Source organism: Channa argus, chromosome 21 (assembly GCF_033026475.1).
Source record: "Channa argus isolate prfri chromosome 21, Channa argus male v1.0, whole genome shotgun sequence".
NCBI classification, from domain to species: domain Eukaryota; kingdom Metazoa; phylum Chordata; class Actinopteri; order Anabantiformes; family Channidae; genus Channa; species Channa argus.
The window spans coordinates 294851-313622 of NC_090217.1; the positions used below are offsets into that span (position 1 = coordinate 294851).

The 18772-nt window shown below is 39.4% G+C and overlaps 2 protein-coding genes across 2 annotated transcripts; one reads left to right on the forward strand and one right to left on the reverse strand.

The window, feature by feature from the left end:
* Positions 1-6539, forward strand: tmem121b (transmembrane protein 121B). Its single transcript, XM_067491023.1, has 2 exons — positions 1-2449; positions 3762-6539. Exon 1 carries the CDS (start codon positions 1231-1233, stop codon positions 2407-2409), a length of 1179 nt encoding a protein of 392 aa, XP_067347124.1. The 5' UTR covers positions 1-1230; the 3' UTR covers positions 2410-2449; positions 3762-6539.
* Positions 6540-6860: 321 nt separating this feature from the next.
* Positions 6861-17096, reverse strand: il17ra1a (interleukin 17 receptor A1a). The gene is made up of 11 exons (XM_067491021.1): positions 16812-17096; positions 16305-16329; positions 14406-14552; positions 13186-13310; positions 12632-12758; positions 11807-11854; positions 11567-11721; positions 10551-10625; positions 10391-10460; positions 10055-10171; positions 6861-9725 (listed from the first exon to the last, which is right to left on the reverse strand). The coding sequence occupies exons 1-11, from the start codon at positions 16905-16907 to the stop codon at positions 8269-8271; spliced, it is 2442 nt and encodes an 813-aa protein (XP_067347122.1). The 5' UTR covers positions 16908-17096; the 3' UTR covers positions 6861-8268.
* Between the last annotated feature and the right edge of the window lie 1676 nt (positions 17097-18772).

Sequence of the window (18772 nt, forward strand, 5' to 3'; positions counted from 1 at the left end):
CTGTCTTGTGTTGTGCCTATGCTGTTTAACTTTCTGAGACTGGTTCAATACTTTACTATAACTGTATATCCTTTATTTGTTCTTTCTCTGTACCTTTTCTCAAACTGAAAACTCTTAAACATTCCGACATTAAATTCTGTGACACCACATGCTGAAATACATATTGGATTTGACATAGGCAGGAGTCATTCGGTTGACTGAGAATCGTGGCTTCGTCAACAGATTTGTCATTCAAAATGATGTCTTTTAATGTTTAACTTTCTGCAGCCTGAATATTTAACATGTAGCTGGCCACATAATAACTAAGGTAAACTAATAGTACAATATTGAATGGTACCTTAACCTATGGTGGTTCCTTTCCTTATTAAAGTTTATTTTAAATTATCACCATAATTTAAATTTTAGTTAAAACCTTGTTCCATATTTTCCAAGTGTTCTCTCATGTGCCTAAGTTAAAATGAACATTCAATTAAGGTAAATCTTGACTAATGAGTAACACAATGCGTTGTCTCCCTCATTATCATCAGGTGTTAATGTTATGTAACAGTGGAATAGGAGAAAAGAAATAAGGTTTTCACTCAAGTTTGTCAGCTTGCACATCTTTCCAAGGTACTCGATACTTTCAGAAACAGAATGAAGGCATGACACTGAGCTAATGATACTGTAGCTGATGCATGCATTCTGTGTTGTGAGGTAGGTGAAGGATTGGGAGACGATAATGGGCCTGTTCCTTTTTTACTGGAACCTGGTTAAAATTCGCACAAATCATCTGCTGTATATGTGTGAGAGCTGCAATACAGACCGCATATTAGAACAAACCTTCAAGAAAGTTGGAATCTAAATGGTTGCCAAGAGAAGCCTCTAACATTTCATTTGTAATCACCAAAGTCCCTCAGTCTTGAAGCTTTAAATACACTATGGACAGCGTGTGAGTGCATCAGGCCTAACACCCGGAAAAAGTTACAACTGTGTGAGAGGCGCAGGTTTAAAGTAACAGAGAAACAGAAAATCACCGGGCTGTCCTACTGAATAAACCACTAACTAGTGTCACACCTCAACAATACTTTAGTAGAATGATGAACTGCTGCCTGCTGGACACGGATCGGAGCAGCTGCAGTCCATTCCATCCGGCCAATCCGGGCCTTTCTTTGCGCTTCTCTCCGTCTCTCCACCTTTAAGAGCATCAGGAAGAAATAAAAGAGGAGGAAGGGAGGTGACCGCACCAATACAATGGTCTCTGAAAGTGGCAACGACAATCCGAAGGCCGACTATCTCCGATCCGAGGCGAGCGACTGCACAGACTCCCCCGTCTCATCTTCTCCGGAAGCTGGGCAGCTGAGCACGCGGCGAGACACCCAGACGACCAGCGGCAGCATCATCCCAGAGGAGAGCGGCAGCATCCAGCCTCTGGTCTCCTCAGCAGCGAACGCCGCCTCCATCATGACATCGGGGGAGTTCATGCAGACCGCTCCGCTGCTGGCGCACAAATCCAAGAGGAGCCTGTTGTACAAGGTGCTATGCTTTCTCCTCCTCATCTTCCAGGGCGGCATCCTGGACTTCTACCTCATCATCTTTACCGACCTATACTGGTGCTCATGGATAGCCACGGACTTGGTGGTCATCTCGGGCTGGGGGATTTTCTTCATGAAGAACGCGCGGAGCAAGCGGGAGCGGGCCTGCGGCTTCCACCAGAAGAGCTCCATCTTCGGCTGCAACCTCGGGGAGTTCACTTACGCATACCTGGCCTGGCTCATCTATGTGATCGCCTGCACCCCAAAGCTGGTGCTGGTCCTGGAGACCTCCATCCTGGACCTGATCGCGCTCAAGGTCCCGTGCGGTGTGACCGGCTTCAAAATCATCATGCTGCTTTCCGCGCCGCTGCTTTTCTGCCTTCTCAACTCCATCACTGAAGATCTGAACGGGGCGACGCGGCACCACTCCCAGAGCTGCTTCATGACGACCTGCCTGGACCTGCTGGACAGTTTCACGCTGGTGGAAATGCTGCTACGGAACGAGATCCCCACCGTCTACCTAAAGTACACCGTCATCTCGGTGTATTTCTTGGCCCTGGCCGTGCCGGTGATCTGGCTCTACGAGCTGACGGCGTCGGAGCTGCGTCTGCGGTGGCTGTGGGCCCGCTTCTCCACGGGCCTGTTGGTCAACGCCCCTCTGCTCATGGTCAGGTGTTTCCAGGTGTACGTCTACAAGATGCCGGTGTCGGTGTTTATGTTCAAAAACATCTTCTTCTTGGTGTGTAAGCTTTTGGAGCTGGTGGAGCATTGCGTGGCGGTGCGGGGAGTGCGGAAGCTGGCCGGCGGCAGCAACCCGGCCCAGTTCTCCCACTGCGTGTCAGAAAACGACATGTGTCCGCATGGATACGTCAACACCCTGGCAGTCACCCAGTCCTAGAGCCCGGGCTCAGTTCGTCTGTGGAAGGTGAACAAGTCTGGTGCGTTTCAGACACAGCTGGAAACTGGAAAATCCCTGTTAGGTCTGAGGTCCAAGCCAGTCCTCTAACTTTGATACTCTCCCACTAGAGCAGGGGGCAAATTCAACTTAAACCGCAGAGTCAATCAAACTAAATATCCATATCCAGTCTCCTTAAAGCCAACATCTAAGACTGCAGAGTTCATACAGAGGCAAATCTGGATTAACGGTGTGGGCCACAGTTGAACCCCAATTTAGTTTGGTTATAAGGGGATTAATCATGAATGTATTCATTATGAAATGTCAAAAAGAGTTAAACAAACTAATTTTCATCAACATATTTAATGCACGCATCCATACACTTCTTGACCGTCTTTGTTGTTTCCAACTTAACCCTAAACCTGACATTACAATGTTTATCAAAAGTAACAAAAATGGTCAAGGAGAAAGTAAGAAGAGACAAACTAAGTGTATGTCTCTCTGAGTAAATATTCGTATTAGGTAAACTAGATACTGATGCTGAACTGATCCGTAACAACAAATGTATGACTGTGTCTCTACAGAGCAGTAAAGGTGTTGGGCCTCAGTGGGAACAAGGCAGAAGTTTTTGAGAAAATGTACTAAGATTTGACACATTCCACCAAAAACCTGTGTGTGGTCGGATTCTGCTAGAACTGAGATTTGTAAGTTTATAAACTGAGCAAACAATTTATCTATATGATGTAAAACGCAACTATGAAGCAATATAGAAAAACGACAAGTGTTACATTGTCACAATATTACATTATTAACTTAAATGTGATTTCTTTTGAGTCAGAATCTGTGCTCTGACTAACTACGGCACCATCAAGAACTTGACCAGCTGCAGGGCCCATCTAACACAGAGGCACATGGTAGAATTAAGCTGTTTAGCAGGTAGTTGCAGCTGGATATTGATTTTATATAGGAAATGACTGGGCACAAATTCAGGAGCTGCCCTAGAGTTGTTTCTTACCAAACAACTTATTATGAATTAATTAACCACTAAGTAATTGCCACATACTGTATATGACCTCAGGCCTCTTGCGGCCCCTGAGGGTCTGCCGACCAGAGGTAGGCCCCTGCTTGTCCAACTAACAATCTTAATGCAGCTGTGGTGGACTTAACTTCTTGTGATGTCAGATTAGTGCATCTCTGAAACCTTGGATCTGACCAACTTTTCTGAGGTTGTTACTCATATTTCTGACCTTGAAGCAGAAGACAGTTTAGATCATAGAGGACTGGATTTTCCAATTTTTGGACATGCCTGGAACACATCATCTGCATCAGCCTTACAATGCTCTCTTTTTTAACAGGTCAGTCAACAGGTGCTACAGTCAAACCGATACCACAACAGCCTACAACAAACTGCAGTGCTGTGTGTGTTAAGTCTGTGACTTTTAGAGGGTGGAGAAACATCAGCTGAACTGTGAGTAGTGTCGAAGAATCTGGACCACTTCTGTACATTAGTGCTTTGTGTTGATGACAGTCTTGCCTGTCTGGTCTGTGCCAGTTGTTCAGGCTGTGTGTGGTACTAACAGTAGTGCGTATCTGTGTTTAGGGTAATAACATGCATAAAAATCCAACAGTGCCATGACAGAAAATCAATTTTCTACAGCCCTTATTAATAGGACAGCTGGTCAGCAGGAATTTCTTTCGGGTTCACTGGTTCTGTTACTTTTATTACTGCTTTCCCGGTTTGGACTCCAAAAATGTGAAACCTTAACCATCCCTGCCTCCTGTTGACTTTGTCATTTTTAAAGCTTTTATTGTAGTGAAACTTAATGCATTTTAGTCAAACTCAAAGATTCACATTCACTTATGTGCTCAAGCTCAACAGACTGAAAAAGTGTTTCAGGTTTAACACACGTGTGAATCAGCTCTGGGAGAGTAAATATTTATTACTTAATGGAAAGAGAAGAGAAGATGAAAAATATTTTCAGTATGACCATCTCTTACAAAGCCAAGTTCTTTATGAGATACAAAGTCAGCATCATTATCATGACATTTCCATAATGTTAGAATCATCAGTGTTAACGATGGAATGAATGACTCTGTGGCTCATAGGCCTTTTGACCTAGGCTAACAGCAGCTAGCTGCTTCCAGACTTTGTGCTTTAGCCTTGTTAACAGGGTCCAACAGAGGTGCCACTACCTTCTGCGTCGTACAGTGGGTAGGGCTGTCAAACAATCTGACACAACTTGTACTTTATGATCCACAAATAAACACGTGATGAATGAAAAAGAGACATCTGTCCTACTAGTCTGTCCTGAAAATCCCTCTTTTTTAGACAATCTATTTCCTGGTGCTACTGGGAAGAACAGAGGCGAATACAAACACCCTCTGAGTTACAATAAAGTGTGGAACAGCTTTGTTTGAACAGTAGATATGTTGTGGCATGATAATGTCCTCTATGACGAGCCCTCCAATAAGCTTATATTAATGTTGGTTGGTCAAAGAATATATGACTACAGATCATGTACAGTAACATTGTGCAGTTTGGGTCTGAAATCATTTTAGTGCCTATTATTTATGACTTATGGGTGTCACTTTACCACACTGAGGGTTTCTTTGCAATCTCAGCTTTGCTTCTCTCTAACAGATCAGTATATGCAGGACAGAGGTTAAGATGACTTGTGCCTTTTGAGGTGTGTGGGTTGACTGACAGGACTGGTGAGAAAAAAGTTTGACACTTCGACAGTGTATTGGTAGTGTTTTCCAACAGTTTCTTATTCTTTTGAATTGAAAATAAAACAAGATACTTCACATCTTGTCTTATTTATGTCAAAGGTAGGTGTAGCTTATTTAGAAATACATTTTTAACTGCACATGGACTTAAAAAATGTGCTGTAAACTATGTGGCCAATAGTAAGTGTTTTGTCCACATACTTTTGTGTATTTTTGGTCCTGTAGTTCCAGTCAAAAAATACCTTAATGCTGGAATATACAATTACCTTTTCAGTACTGTTTGATTTTTCAAATGACTCTGTCCAGTTTTATATCAAGAACTTGACTAGACAAAGAGCCCATTACATTTGTGGCTGACCATCGTAAGGCTGGATTAATCAGCTGTCTGAAAGACCTTTTGCTAATGTAGTTGTAAATGGTCATGTAGCCTGAACAAAAAATCGGTAAACATCGGTAACATTAATTATTAATTTCTGATGTGAAATACTTTTAGTTTATTTACATGCTGTTCTAAAATTTGACTTCCTGGAGAAAATCCATCTTAAAACAGGCAGTTTTCTAGCATTTGGCCAGAATTGATGCAAAGTATATTAGATTCAAAGCTAAATTAAAGTCTTATCACCAATTTCTAAGTAATCTAGGGTAACCTGGTCTGATGATGGAGAGCATGAGATGTGGTTGAAAATTGAAGTGAAGACGTGTATCAGAAATGAAATAGAATCTTTCACAGTGCTTCTTCATTAGCCTGCTGCTTTGAACTTGACCCTTCAGTTTCACCTCTGTGGAGGTTCTTGACGGATTCAGTAGTTTTATTTGTCACACTGCAATGAGAGTGGCTTTTGTCTGTTGCAAACTATATGTTGCCAAAGTATTTTAAATGTTATATTTTATACTATTTTGTATAATTTCCTTGTGTCAGTAACCTACTAAACATTTGTGTATGTATTTTACAGTATTGAAAAGGCTCTCTAAAAATCGTCTCTATTTGCACATAGGCCTTACCACACAGTTCATCACAAACAGAGCCATTTCTATAAATTGAACTTTGCACTGAGATAATATGCCTGGACCCTGCATGAATAAGCACAGTGCATAACTTCACTGAAACTACCAAAGGCTTTCATGGGTATGACTTTTCAGTGGAGCCAGTCATGGTTCAGATTCTAGTGTTTTTCCTATTAAGGCTGAGAAAAACACAATGTGCATATCATTGTCATATCTTATGTATGGGCTTTCTTTTTCCTTCAAACTTGTTTACAGGGAAAGAACATTTGTTTACAGATATGACAGCATCTACTGTAAAGTTGTGTGATGTATATCTATATAATCCAATCTATGTAATGTAGATGTATTATGTGGTTGAAAGCAGAAATAAATTTGATGAATAAGTTGTATAAAGTCTTCACATTTATTTACTATGGATTCTTTTAAAAGAGGAAAATTAGTGTGAAACAACAACTGGTTCTGTTAGCTTCAGTATCTAACAGAGATCATCATTGTTCAAAGAAAACACCACCCTTCCATGAACATTTATCCATCCATCCATTATCTGTCATCGCTTATCCTATTTTGGGTCGTGGGAAGGCTGGAGCCTATCCCTGGTCACCAAGCTATGAACCCATAACCTTCAAGCTGTGAAGTGGCAGCACTAATGTTATGGCAAATCTAACAACCTCGGGCCACGGACATCTTGGATGAAATCAATAAAGAAGCTGGATCGATCCAAATGTATTTGTGCCTTTTATTTCTTGCAAGAAAGGAGCAATACAGAGCACGGAGAAAAGCAATGGTTGGCTTTAAGGCTTAAAAGCTCATATGCTTGTAAGCTCAAGTCAATGTGTAACAAAAACCTCTATTTATATCATACATGTTTACTATGCCTCAACCTTTATGCCATTGGTTGAACTTTAATTCACTTTAGTCATCTTGCATAGCTAAATGTGATAGACATTTAACACCCTTTTTCTAGATATAGATTTAACAACAATTTAAGTGAGAGCAGTGAAAAGACAAACTTCAACCTTATCTTCTGCACACAGGGGTGTTGCTGATGCTTCACTCAACAGCCTAAAGGTCTTCTAAGGTTCACAGTGTACATCTTTCACAGGAAAACATTTTTAATATGCAGCAAATTAGCACAAAAATCATCATGGCTGCAATTTTCTATTACACTAACCACTCTCTTCTATGGACACAAAATCAATAAAAATGTAAATGTCATAAGACACAACCTCAAAACATTTGATTCAATGCAAACATCAACAGATTAAAACCTTAGGTTTTATTAACATTAGGCCCACATACCAGAAAAGTTGAGGGCTTCTTTCTATATTCAACATTATGGAACCATGTTCAGCAGTCATGCAGATTAGCTAACCACCCTCATTTATCTCCATATGGTCGCCCAGGGCCATATTAAACCACTTGTGACCAAAAAGATGTAGGCCCCCTAATCTGGGGTCCCTCTACGTGATATGAGCTCAGAATTCTTTACATATGACTCCAGGGGAACTGGACCTTGAGCAAGACACTAAACTCATACTTATTTGCTCCCAGTGAGTCCCAGCTACATAGCAGCTCCAATCAGTGTGTGAGTGTGTGTGTGTGCTTTGAGTACCAATAGGTAGAAAAGCGCTATATAAGTGCAGACCATTTACCATAGATGCTGCTTTGCCTGTAGAATGTGAATGAGGTTTGTTCAGTTCCAGTTTCTCTCATCACCACTAAACAGAAGTATACTAGTAGAGATCATCAGGTGATCCAAGGAAAACAGTGCAAATAATATATCCATGTCCAGCATCTATTTATAAGTAGGTTTACAATTCTCCATTCACAAAACCACATTATCTGAATATCACACATATTTAAAACCTGTTTAAAAAGTAACATGGATGAGTCTACACTACTGCCATTATCCTTTTTCCAGGAAGACACAATCATATTGATCATCTCTTGATCAAATACGTTAATAATGTTTGGGTTATTATATTCAGAGAGTCATCGACAATCATTAAATATGTCACACTTGAGCTTTGTTGCACTCTTCTGGATTTTGGTGCTTATGGTGGTCACACAGGTGATGTCATTTAAACTCAGTGAAGTTCACTATTTATTGCTGAGGGTGAATTGTTAGAATTAACTCTCTTCAGGGCCTTTATTGGAGAATCCGATATTCTGATGAAACAGCTCCTCCTGCAGCCTTGCTAAAGCCACCAGGGGATCTTCTTTCAGGGGACGTTCAGGTTGGGAAGACATTTTGGAGATGTAACCTTGATCAGATCCACTGCTTGGACCCTTTCCACTTGGCTCTGGAACCTTATCCTCCTCCACCTCCACGGGCTGGAAATGGCTGATTTGGGATGCGGGGAAATATTCACTGTGCATCCTTGCACTTGTTGATTCTATAGAACTTAAATCCTGGTTGTTTTGTAAGGCCAAGTTTCTCTGATCTAAATGAACAGAGAGTTGGCTTATAGGCAGCAGTGAATCCTCCTCATCATCCTCAGTAGGAATATGACCCAAGGGTTCTTTCTCCATGGACAGCCAGTTCTGTCCCGATGTTGGTGGCTTGATCAAAGCAGGATCAGCTATGTAGACAGACTCGGGACTGGGACTTTGAACAAATAACCGATCTGGTAACATTTCATTAAAGTTTGAGGGATACTGATGTTTACCCTCAGGGATCACTGGCGTGAGTCCTACAACTGATAACAGCTGGTGTTCTGGGTTCATTTCAGGAGTAAGGACATGTATACTGCTGCCATTTCCAGCTATTTCCACCTCATGGATGTACACAGGGGGGCCATCTTTGATTAGAGGAACACACTCCAAGACTGGAGGGATATTCATCTGATCAATGAGCAGGTTGGCCTCCGTCATGACATCCTCTTCACTGTCCACACACTCCTTTTCAAACCAATCTGGATTTCCTAACTGGTAAGCCTGGAAAACTTCAATGGCATTCTTCAAGTCTCTACCTGACGGACAGTTGAAATATTCTTCCCCACCTATGCCCTCGATGTGATTGACCTGACCTGGTTGGTATTTTTCAATGTCTACAATGCGGAAGTACAACTCTTCAAAATGCTTCATCAGCTTGTATTTGACTGCAATGTCAAAAACTGATGGCACGTCTTGTTCACTGCTGATATCATCAAAGTAAGCCACCATATACTTGCCCAGCATACCTGCCCGGTGCATGTCTGGCAGAAAAAGGTTGAGAAAGGGGGTGAGCATGTCATCTGTGGGCGAGAGTAGATCCTCTCTCAGTGTCACTTGACCCTGACCGCACAAGGCTCTCCACTTTGCTTGGACGCCTCGTGAACACAGCACCAGGATTTTATCAGATGGGTTTTTCAGTTGTTGCCGTTGCCACTCAAGCCAGCGGACACGACCCACCATACCGACTGAGGTGGAGTCTAGCAAATCTACAAGAACCTCAGTTCCACATTTGGCCTGGAGAAAGGCACAGAGCTTTAGCACTACATCCTTGTAAAGGTAGTGGTCCTGGGAGTAGATGACGAGAACTTTGGGATGTTCAAGCTGTGGCTGCAGTGGATTCTTATCTTCCAAATCCTCCTCCCCACGTTTTTCTGAAAGATTACCAAATCAACAGTCATTTTAATCCCTGAACAAAAACAAATCAAACAGTTCCTCCAGAATTTTGCAAACCTTTTTCTTTTGGAGGGCTAAAATGCCTGATTTTACACTTTTTCTAAAAACAAAACATTAAAAAAAAATTGTGACGCATGTTAGGAACTTTTTATGATGTTTTAAATTGCAAGGCCAAACAGAAACACACAACTTCCTGGAGGGACTGATCAAAGTTACTGTTTCTCATTACATGTTTTAAGAATTTTTGAAATTAGCAGTTACACCTAAATAGAGAGAGAACTGAAAATGCAATATATTTGTGACTAACCTGGCTTCCTGCAGATCACACATGTAATATTTGCCGTCACCACACAGATCAACATCACTCCAAAGACGACACATATGGACATGTATGCAGGAACATTTGGTTTATCACTTAGTTTTGCTGTGAGAAACAGAATACAGTTCTATAATCAGCATGGTTCAGTGAATATTAAACATTTTCATATTGCTTTATATTGGCATTTGGAGCATCTAGAGCAGTATAGGGTTTTTGACCATACTGTGAGACTTTAGTATTGTTGCATTGTAATTATACAAAGTACATTATTTTAATCACTCTCTACTTGGCCACGATATCAATATTCTGTGTCTGCCAACATACCAGGGCAAATGTTCAGAGTCCTTCTTCGTCGGGTACAGTCCTGGCCACATTGCTTGAAAAGAGGTTTTATCTGTAGAGAATTGAAGATGTGAACTTGAACGTGAAGATCATGATCATGGAGAATGCATTGGCTTTTGTATTTATAAAAAACAGGCTTTACCTCAACATCAAACTGGCAGCAGGAGCTGGGCCATTTTTCAAGGCTGAATGTTACATTCAAGATGGTCTGATTGGCCTGGAAATGAGAGTTTTTTCATGTGCACAGTTTTACTATTGAGGTTTAGCATTTAAGAGTACTTGACAGAAATAAAGATAATTCTTTTGAATGTACACCAGATTTGTGCTTAATGTAGATTAACTTTGCATTGTTCTTTTTTTAATTTGAAGTTGTTTATCTAGACTATTTTGGGTTATTTCTGTAACTGTGTAAAACTTCTGTAAAACTTTGGCTTTATAAATAGGTAGGCAGGTATAGGACCAGTATGCTCCAGTGAGGGCCTATGGTTTTTTTTTTCTTTACCAGAGCAAAACAGGCAACAAGAACAATGTTTGTTTGCTTGTTTTTAGATAAATAAACTGTATGAAACGGTTTCAAAATGAACACAGGACTCTTAACTACTAGTTCCCACATCAGCATTCTGGACAGTAATCAAACCAAACACTGCCTTAGAACTGGCTGTGTAACCACCACTTTGTCCACCATAACATAAAAACTACCAGGTAGTGATTATGCTGTGGCTAATTGTTATATAGTGTATAAGAAACAGCTCAAAACTTCAAGAAAGCAATACACCAAACACTAAGGCCATCTCTGTTTTAAGGACACAAAGCACACATTACTCCTTGATGTCACACTTAGAGTAGTCCAACATAAACGCAGTCTGTGTTTTGTTATTGAGTGCATCAACTTTATAAGTATTAGCTAATAACTAATACTTATACAGCAGCACAAATGAAGGACATCGGGCAATGTTAACACTACTGACCCTGCAGTGTGACACTGAATCAGTGCAGTCAGGTAAGCTATGCTCACAGATGTTTACTGCATTAAGTAAAAACTGATTAAAAAAAACAGGCTAAGGTCATAAAAAAGGAAACTGAAATAATCTCCTATGTGAGCCTTTGCATGAGTATCTCTTTAACTGCATGTGAATGTGCATCATCATGTCATTTTACCTTGTATGTACGCTCTGCCTGCTGGCTTGTAAAGCAGCTAACAATAACTATGTACTCCTCACACCGTCTGTCAGGGCTGAAGCTGACAGACAGAGCCGATCTCCTCCCGATGGCAGTTGTCTGAGTCAGACTGATGTTAGGCTGCCACAGACTTCCTGCATAAAATGTACAACACAGCAGGTTAGATATGGTTTGTAGGATTTACTCATTCCTACGGAACTTAAAAATGTACTGACTCACCTCGCTCTATGCAAAACTCAGTCATCTGCATTTTGGGTTCTTGACAATCTGAGAAAAACAGAACCACAGAATTCAATAACTCAACATAAGAGGACACATGTCAGTTTAACAAATCATCTTATAAGCCTATCCCTCCCTTTACAGAAGGACTTTTTCACTGCGCTGCCTAACAGAAACACAGACACCAAAAATAAAATGGAAAAATTGAAAAAATAAAATGAAATCAAATAAAGTCACACATAATGTTACCCAACATTGAGTTTATAAACATCATTACAGTTACAACAAGGAATCAATAGAGAGTTTGAAATTGTAATTTTTGTTTTCATGTGCCATGTGAGTTGAAGGCTGTGTTTTGAATTTTAGTCATGAGTTTGAAAAGTGTCACCCCAGCAGATCAGTGCTACTGCCACAGTAAGTGAGTAGAGGTTTGCCTTATTACCTGTGCCCATTTTCCATAAAATTTGAACGATTAAAATGACTTTATATATATATATATAGTGTGAGTTATATATGAAGGTAACTCACACTAACCATGGGTAAACACACCTCAAAGACCCCCCCCAACAGTTAACACTGCTGGACATAAATTCACACTAACTGTGCCATGGATACACATAGGCTAAACAGCTTTTACAAGTGTGCATGTGCAAAACAAAACAACTGCAATCAGGTAAAGTAGTACAGTGAGTAAATGAAAGTAGCGAACATCTAACATATTTAAAACAAGTTCAAACTTCAGTGAATGCAAACACACATGTCAAAAGCAGTACACTTTCTTTCACTCTAAAACAGTAATGCTGGTTTTTTTTTTTCTTTGCTGACCCGGAACGGTGAAATCTTTGCTGACATCATAGCCGCTGTGGCCCAGCTCTGGTTTGGGAATATTGAAGACAGAGACTCTGTATTCTTGACCAGGGTCCAACACCACCATGTTAGAAGAGAATGACCACTGAAAACACAACATGATACTGTTTGTCAGGGACAGAGAACTCTTTACAGTGTGCTTTACTGACAGCAAGAATCAGCCAAATTATCATGATTAGCAACATTTAATAACATTTGTTAATCTCAGTCCAATTTAATATTTTAATAACTCCAACATTTTTTTCAAATAAACCGTGGGACAGCAGAAGTGGAACTAATCATTTGGTTGACTGGATAGTGTACAGTTATTTTCAGACATTGTAATTTAATTAAAAATACGCTCAAAGTGTGACCACACAAAAAGCAAATAAAAATGTAAAAAAAAACTTAAGTGCATCAAATCATATTAAGAAAACAAAAACTATACATTTCTATTTTGTATGTACTAAAATGGTTCAAGAATCTAAATCTAAAATTTGAGGCAACTTGAGAATTTGAACTTGGCCACCCACCTTTTCCCCTGATGGACTTCTCATTTGTTCAAGTTTGTCTTTTAAAGTGTAGCGAACACACAGGTTGTGATTGGTGGGTATCACTAGGACATGAAGCTCAGTGGCCTTCAGGTAAGCAATACTGCCTGAGGAGACAAACAGCAGAGGTCAGTTTCTGTCTTTAAGGTCTGCTTATATAGCACTTTTCTACCTATTGGTACTCAAAGCGCTTTACACTGCTTCTTATTATGGGGCGACTGTGTCGCGTGAAGGTAGAGTGATTGTCCACCGATCCCACAGATGTTGGTTCAATCCCCGGCTCCTCCAGTCACATGTCGAAGTGTCCTTGAGCAAGACATTGAACTCCAACTTAGTTGCTCCAGGTTGGCCAGCTGCATTGCAGCTCCCCCATTGGTGTATGAGTGTGAGTGTGAGTGTGATTGTTACAACTGCAAGATTGGTGGACAAACACTCTACCTTCCTGCACCACATTCACCCCTTTACCATGTATGTTTAAAGGACAACCACTTTATCTTGAGGTAAAAGTTAGAGTGAGCTCACAGAAAGTTTTTTTTAATTTATTTTAAACATTTTCCTTAATTGTCTCGCCTAAATCATTTGGTAAAAATAATTGAAACTCCACACACTGAAATGAATGGCAGATGCTAAATATAGAGCACTACCCAGTATGTAAAGAATGGTTTTGAACACTAAATACAGTTTCTTTATTACTGATAGAAATGACTGTCAAAGGTATGAAAAAGAAGGCAGGTTGTTAAATGCTGGAACTGAAGATTGGAAGTGATCATCTGGAGTTTCCAAGTTTTTAAATGTACAATTACAATTAGTCATCTAGCAGATGCTTTTATCCAAAGTGACTTAGAACTAAGCAGCAGACACTAATGGCAACTTGGGGATTCAGTGTCCTTCCCAGGGATGCTTTGACTTGTACCTAGGAGGAGTGAGAGTCCACTGACCCTGTGGTTTGTGGATGACTGCTCTACCAACTGAGCTGCACCCAACCCAAATTTATTCTTTTGTCTTTCAATATTATTGTCTGAGGAATAAGAATCATAAAATTCCATCAAAGGCAAATTCACAGATTCTTCAGGTTATTCATGACACTTTATGTTTGGAAAATTGAGAAATGTTGGTCTTCAAAAACAGATGAATAATCTGCAGATATACATTAAATGTACAGTACATTGATGTCATAATTATGATCATGTCCTCACACTCACCGTCATCCTTTAATGTCCAGTTAGTGAGCAGCACAGGCTGCAGTTGTCCTGTCTCATCCTGCCTGGTGTCCACAGACACGTGGAGCTTCTCTGGACCACTGGGAGTGAAGCTATGAGAATTCAGCCATCCTCTGTCCATACAGTTACCTGCTCATCCACACAAACCCTGAACATCAGACAGGCTGGGGAACCTAACACTGAGCTTTCCAAGCACATACTATCATTCATGTATTCACAGCAAAGATTTATAGGATGTATATTTAATTTCAATACAGTTTAGGTGACCTATTTAAATGTTTGCCCTTCACACTCTACTTTGAAAACACACACTGTCCCCGAATAGTTGTGACACCGTGTACATTATTTAAAAAAAGAAAATGATCATTTGAAATCAGTTTTTTTACTGTAAAAAGTACAAAGACCAAAATCAAATGTTGAACCTAAGATGTTTCAACATGTGACAAGTTTAGCACTGTGTAATATAACCTCTTCATTTAACATCAGTCTATGTTTGGGAGCTGAGGAATCCAGTTTTAGTCTTAAAAACACATTTTTTCCCCATTCTTACTTGGTATAGTATTTCAGCAGCTGAATTCATAGCCCCCTTCATCTCATTTTGCACTTAATAATACTCCATGTTTGCAGACAGGTCCGTTTAGCACCTGGACCTGGACTACTACTGAGCCATATTATAATACATGCAGAATGTGTTTTGACACTGTGAGGCTGAAAAAAGAAAGGCCTTCCCTGAAAAATACATGCTCTGGATGGCAACATATGTTGCTCCAAAACCTGTATAAATGGTTCAGCATTAATGGAGCCTTCATACTGTAGATGTGTGAATTACCCATGCTGTGTACATTATTTTGCCCACAGCATCACAGATGCTGACTTTTGAAGTGCACTCTGAACACAGCAGACATGATTTTCAAATATACTTTCAGATTTTGACGAATCACACTACAGAACAGTTATCCACTTCACCTTAGTTAAATTTAAATGAGCTCAGGCTCGGAGAAGATGATGGTGTTTTTGGTTCTTGTTTATATGGCTGTTGAATGTTTCTTTGCATGGTAGAATTTTGACATTTGTGTTTTAGACGCAAACTCTGTTCATTGACAATGGTTTTCAGAAGTGAATCTTGTCTGTTTTAAAATTTTACTTAGTGATGCCGTGTGCCTGAAAATCATTGTCAGTATTCAGTATGGGACCTTGTTCTCTGTGGATAGACATTCCTCTGGATTCTCTGAATGTTTTAATAATATTATGATCTGTGGATACAAAAAATCCCCAAATTCTTTGCAACTTTACATTGACAAACATTATTCTCAAGGCACTGAAAACACTTATTTTCCCATCCTTACTTATGTGAGACTTTTCTGAGATGCTTTTAATATTCCCAATCACGATACGGACCTGCCAATAAACCTTATTAGTTTTGAGATGTTGCACTAGGTATTGTTTTATCAGCATTATACAACTTTTCTAGAGATATGTTGCCCCTGTCCCAACTTTTTTAAACCTGTTGTTGGCATGAAATTTGAAATGAGCAAATATTAAAAATAAAATGTTTTTGCAATAATTACAATTAAAAAAAGGTTTCAAATAATTTGCTTATTAAATTCTTATTATTTATGATTTATACAATGTCCAATGTTTCCTGTAGAAGGGATTTATAGTCGCATTGTGTAGCATTTAAAAAAAAGATCATGTCCCAAATGGTTACAGGTATCGAACTACTTTGTATATTATTACAACTTTTTAACAGATGCAAAATGTGAATACACAGGACACTGAATATGTAAAAGCTTTTCTTCAATGTGTGCTAAAAAATAAACTCTGAGGAACCAGGAAATAATAAAGTACCAATAGGAATGAGGAAAAGAACGATTCACTTACTTGTACGGACAGTACACCTCAAACCCTGGACAAACAAGGAAATAACAGAAGTCGATTGTAATGTTATCAGCGTTACTACAAACTGTTCACCGTTTATACAAAGTCCTTCATAGAATAGAACACCATACAAATACTTAAGTGTTTGGAATATATAAAAACTAAATGTTAACTCAACAATAACAACTTAACTAACGTTACTGGCCAATGATAATCTACAAGTGTTTATATCCAAGATGTGAATACACACAAAAAAGTAGGGTTGTTATCATCAATTGTTATATTTTGATGTCTTATTTTTCAATTGCGGAGAATTTTCTGACAATACATAAACCATATGTTGGTGGAAGAGACGTTGTTGGTCTACAGTTTGTGATGTTTGTTTTATACCGACGGTATTTGAACCTTTATCTTGTGTTAAATGCTGCTAACGCCTGTATAAGAGGCTTTCTGCTGTGTTTCTCTAGTAATGAAATAAAGCTGAGGTGAGCCGTGCTAGGTGCTTCTTACCTGTCGGGAGCAGTTGACAGGAGGCCATGTTAGGACCCTGACCGCGGACGACAGGGCCACACACAGCAACAGCACAACGGCTCGGAAAAAGCTCATTATCCCATAAAACACTGTCCCACTGTCAGTCACAAACTTACAAAAGTTTCTATCTTCTACTCACTAGAAAGCATCTCCACAGCTTTTTCAACTGCCTTAAAAACGAAAGCGACGCTATCTCTGACGGATGTTAAACTTCCTGCTTCGTATGCAAAAACCTGCTTTGTTTACCGTAAGTCATCTCGTGCTGTATTCAAGGTCCACGGGAATGTAGGCAACCGGAGGGTGGGGGGGGTTCTTACTGGATATTGGAATCCTGGATCAGGCTATGTGGTTATTACATGCGCGCTCTTGTGGTTTTTCACTAGACCACGAACATCTACAGTAGAAACCTGGATCAGAAGGTTTCCTATTGGCTACGTGCTGGTGATGAAAGACTCAGAGAATAAAAAGAGAAGTCAACGAGCAGCTATGAAGAATTCAAAGATGCTGTAAAATGCAGAAAGACAGAGGCAAAAAGGGTTTGCAACTTAAGAACTTAAATATGAATTATGAATGGCACCATCATAGCATGTGCACTGACCTGCTGATAAATGCTGAACCATTTATACAGGTTTTGGAGCAACACATCCAGTTACCATCCAGAGCATGTCTTTTTCAGGGAAGGCCTTATGTCAGCATGACATTGTCAAACCACATTCTGCATGTATTATAATATGTCTCAGTAGTCCAGAGTCCAGGTGCTAAACTGACCTGTCTGAATAAACCGAATAAACTTTATATTCAGCGCAAGTCATAGGTAAAGTCACAGGAATCCTGCAAACTGGTGCCTGTGTGTCACCAATGGTTGATACTTTATGAATTAATTTAATATTGACTAAACCTGAGAAAAGCTCAACATGATAAATCATCACCAAAAACATCTGGCTAAACTGATAGTCTACACAGGAAGATGCGGACAATCACATCAGATCACAAACCTAGAATCTTTGAACTCTTATCAAAGAAATTATTGAAATGAGTCCTTGTTTGTTTGTTTGTTTTCCCATTTTGCAACTGAATAGAACTGAAATGACCTTGCTCCTGGTTTGAAGGGGTCTAGAGATTATGTGGTGTTTCCAAAGTGGGTTTAGTAAAAACTCATGGTTGCTTCACCCTGAGCTGAGGGAAACTCTGGGTTTGCTGTTTCAGAAACAGATATAACTCCAAATCTTAGTCAGTTATCACAGTAACTCACTCTGTGAACCTTTTTTAAATCCATCACACAGCTCAGAAGAAAATTTCTCCACTGTTTTTAAATGTACTAGAACTAAACATTTAAGCAATAATTAAAATGTCGTACAGCTGGATTTTAAAAAATGGAAAATGTTACTCTCTGTAAACTGTGCCATCATTAGTGGGTCAGACTGATTTTAATGTACAGTCACAGGTCTAAACTTTACAGCCAGGTACAAGATGTGTGTGAAGAAACATAAATAACAGATTCTAAGTTTGAAGACTTGTCTGATGGCAAAGGAAACCATTTAAAATATCACTACTTGTCATTTATTTGTTATCTTTGCTAACAAATGTTAGTCACTTTAAATTGCTGTATTATTTATAATATTCCAACAACAACAGAAAAGTCAGATTTTTTTCCTAACTTTTTCCCTGCTTCATTGCTTTTGTCAGTTTCAAGTCATTTTGGAGAAAATTCAGGGCTTCTTTTATTGTGTAAGGGTATAAAGTATTTTGTCCATGTCTGTATGAATAATTTAATTTAATCTTATTTAATAATTTAATCAACAGATTAAAGTTAAATAATTGGGTCTGTGATACAAGCACTATAGTCCATATAAAAATCCAAGTCTACTGAATAATGAAAGAATGAAGCTGAATAAAATATATCTTTCCCTTCACTACTATTGATTTTTAAGGTAATTATA

Coding starts and splice junctions, on each gene's coding strand:
- tmem121b (XM_067491023.1), top strand. CDS start 1,231: ATGGTCTCTGAAAGTGGCAACGACAATCCGAAGGCCGACTATCTCCGA.
- il17ra1a (XM_067491021.1), bottom strand. CDS start 16,907: ATGAGCTTTTTCCGAGCCGTTGTGCTGTTGCTGTGTGTGGCCCTGTCG. Junction 10,626..11,566: donor AGGCAGAGCGTACATACAAG/GTAAAATGACAT, acceptor TCTCATTTCCAG/GCCAATCAGACCATCTTGAA. Junction 10,172..10,390: donor GACTCTGAACATTTGCCCTG/GTATGTTGGCAG, acceptor TGTTTCTCACAG/CAAAACTAAGTGATAAACCA.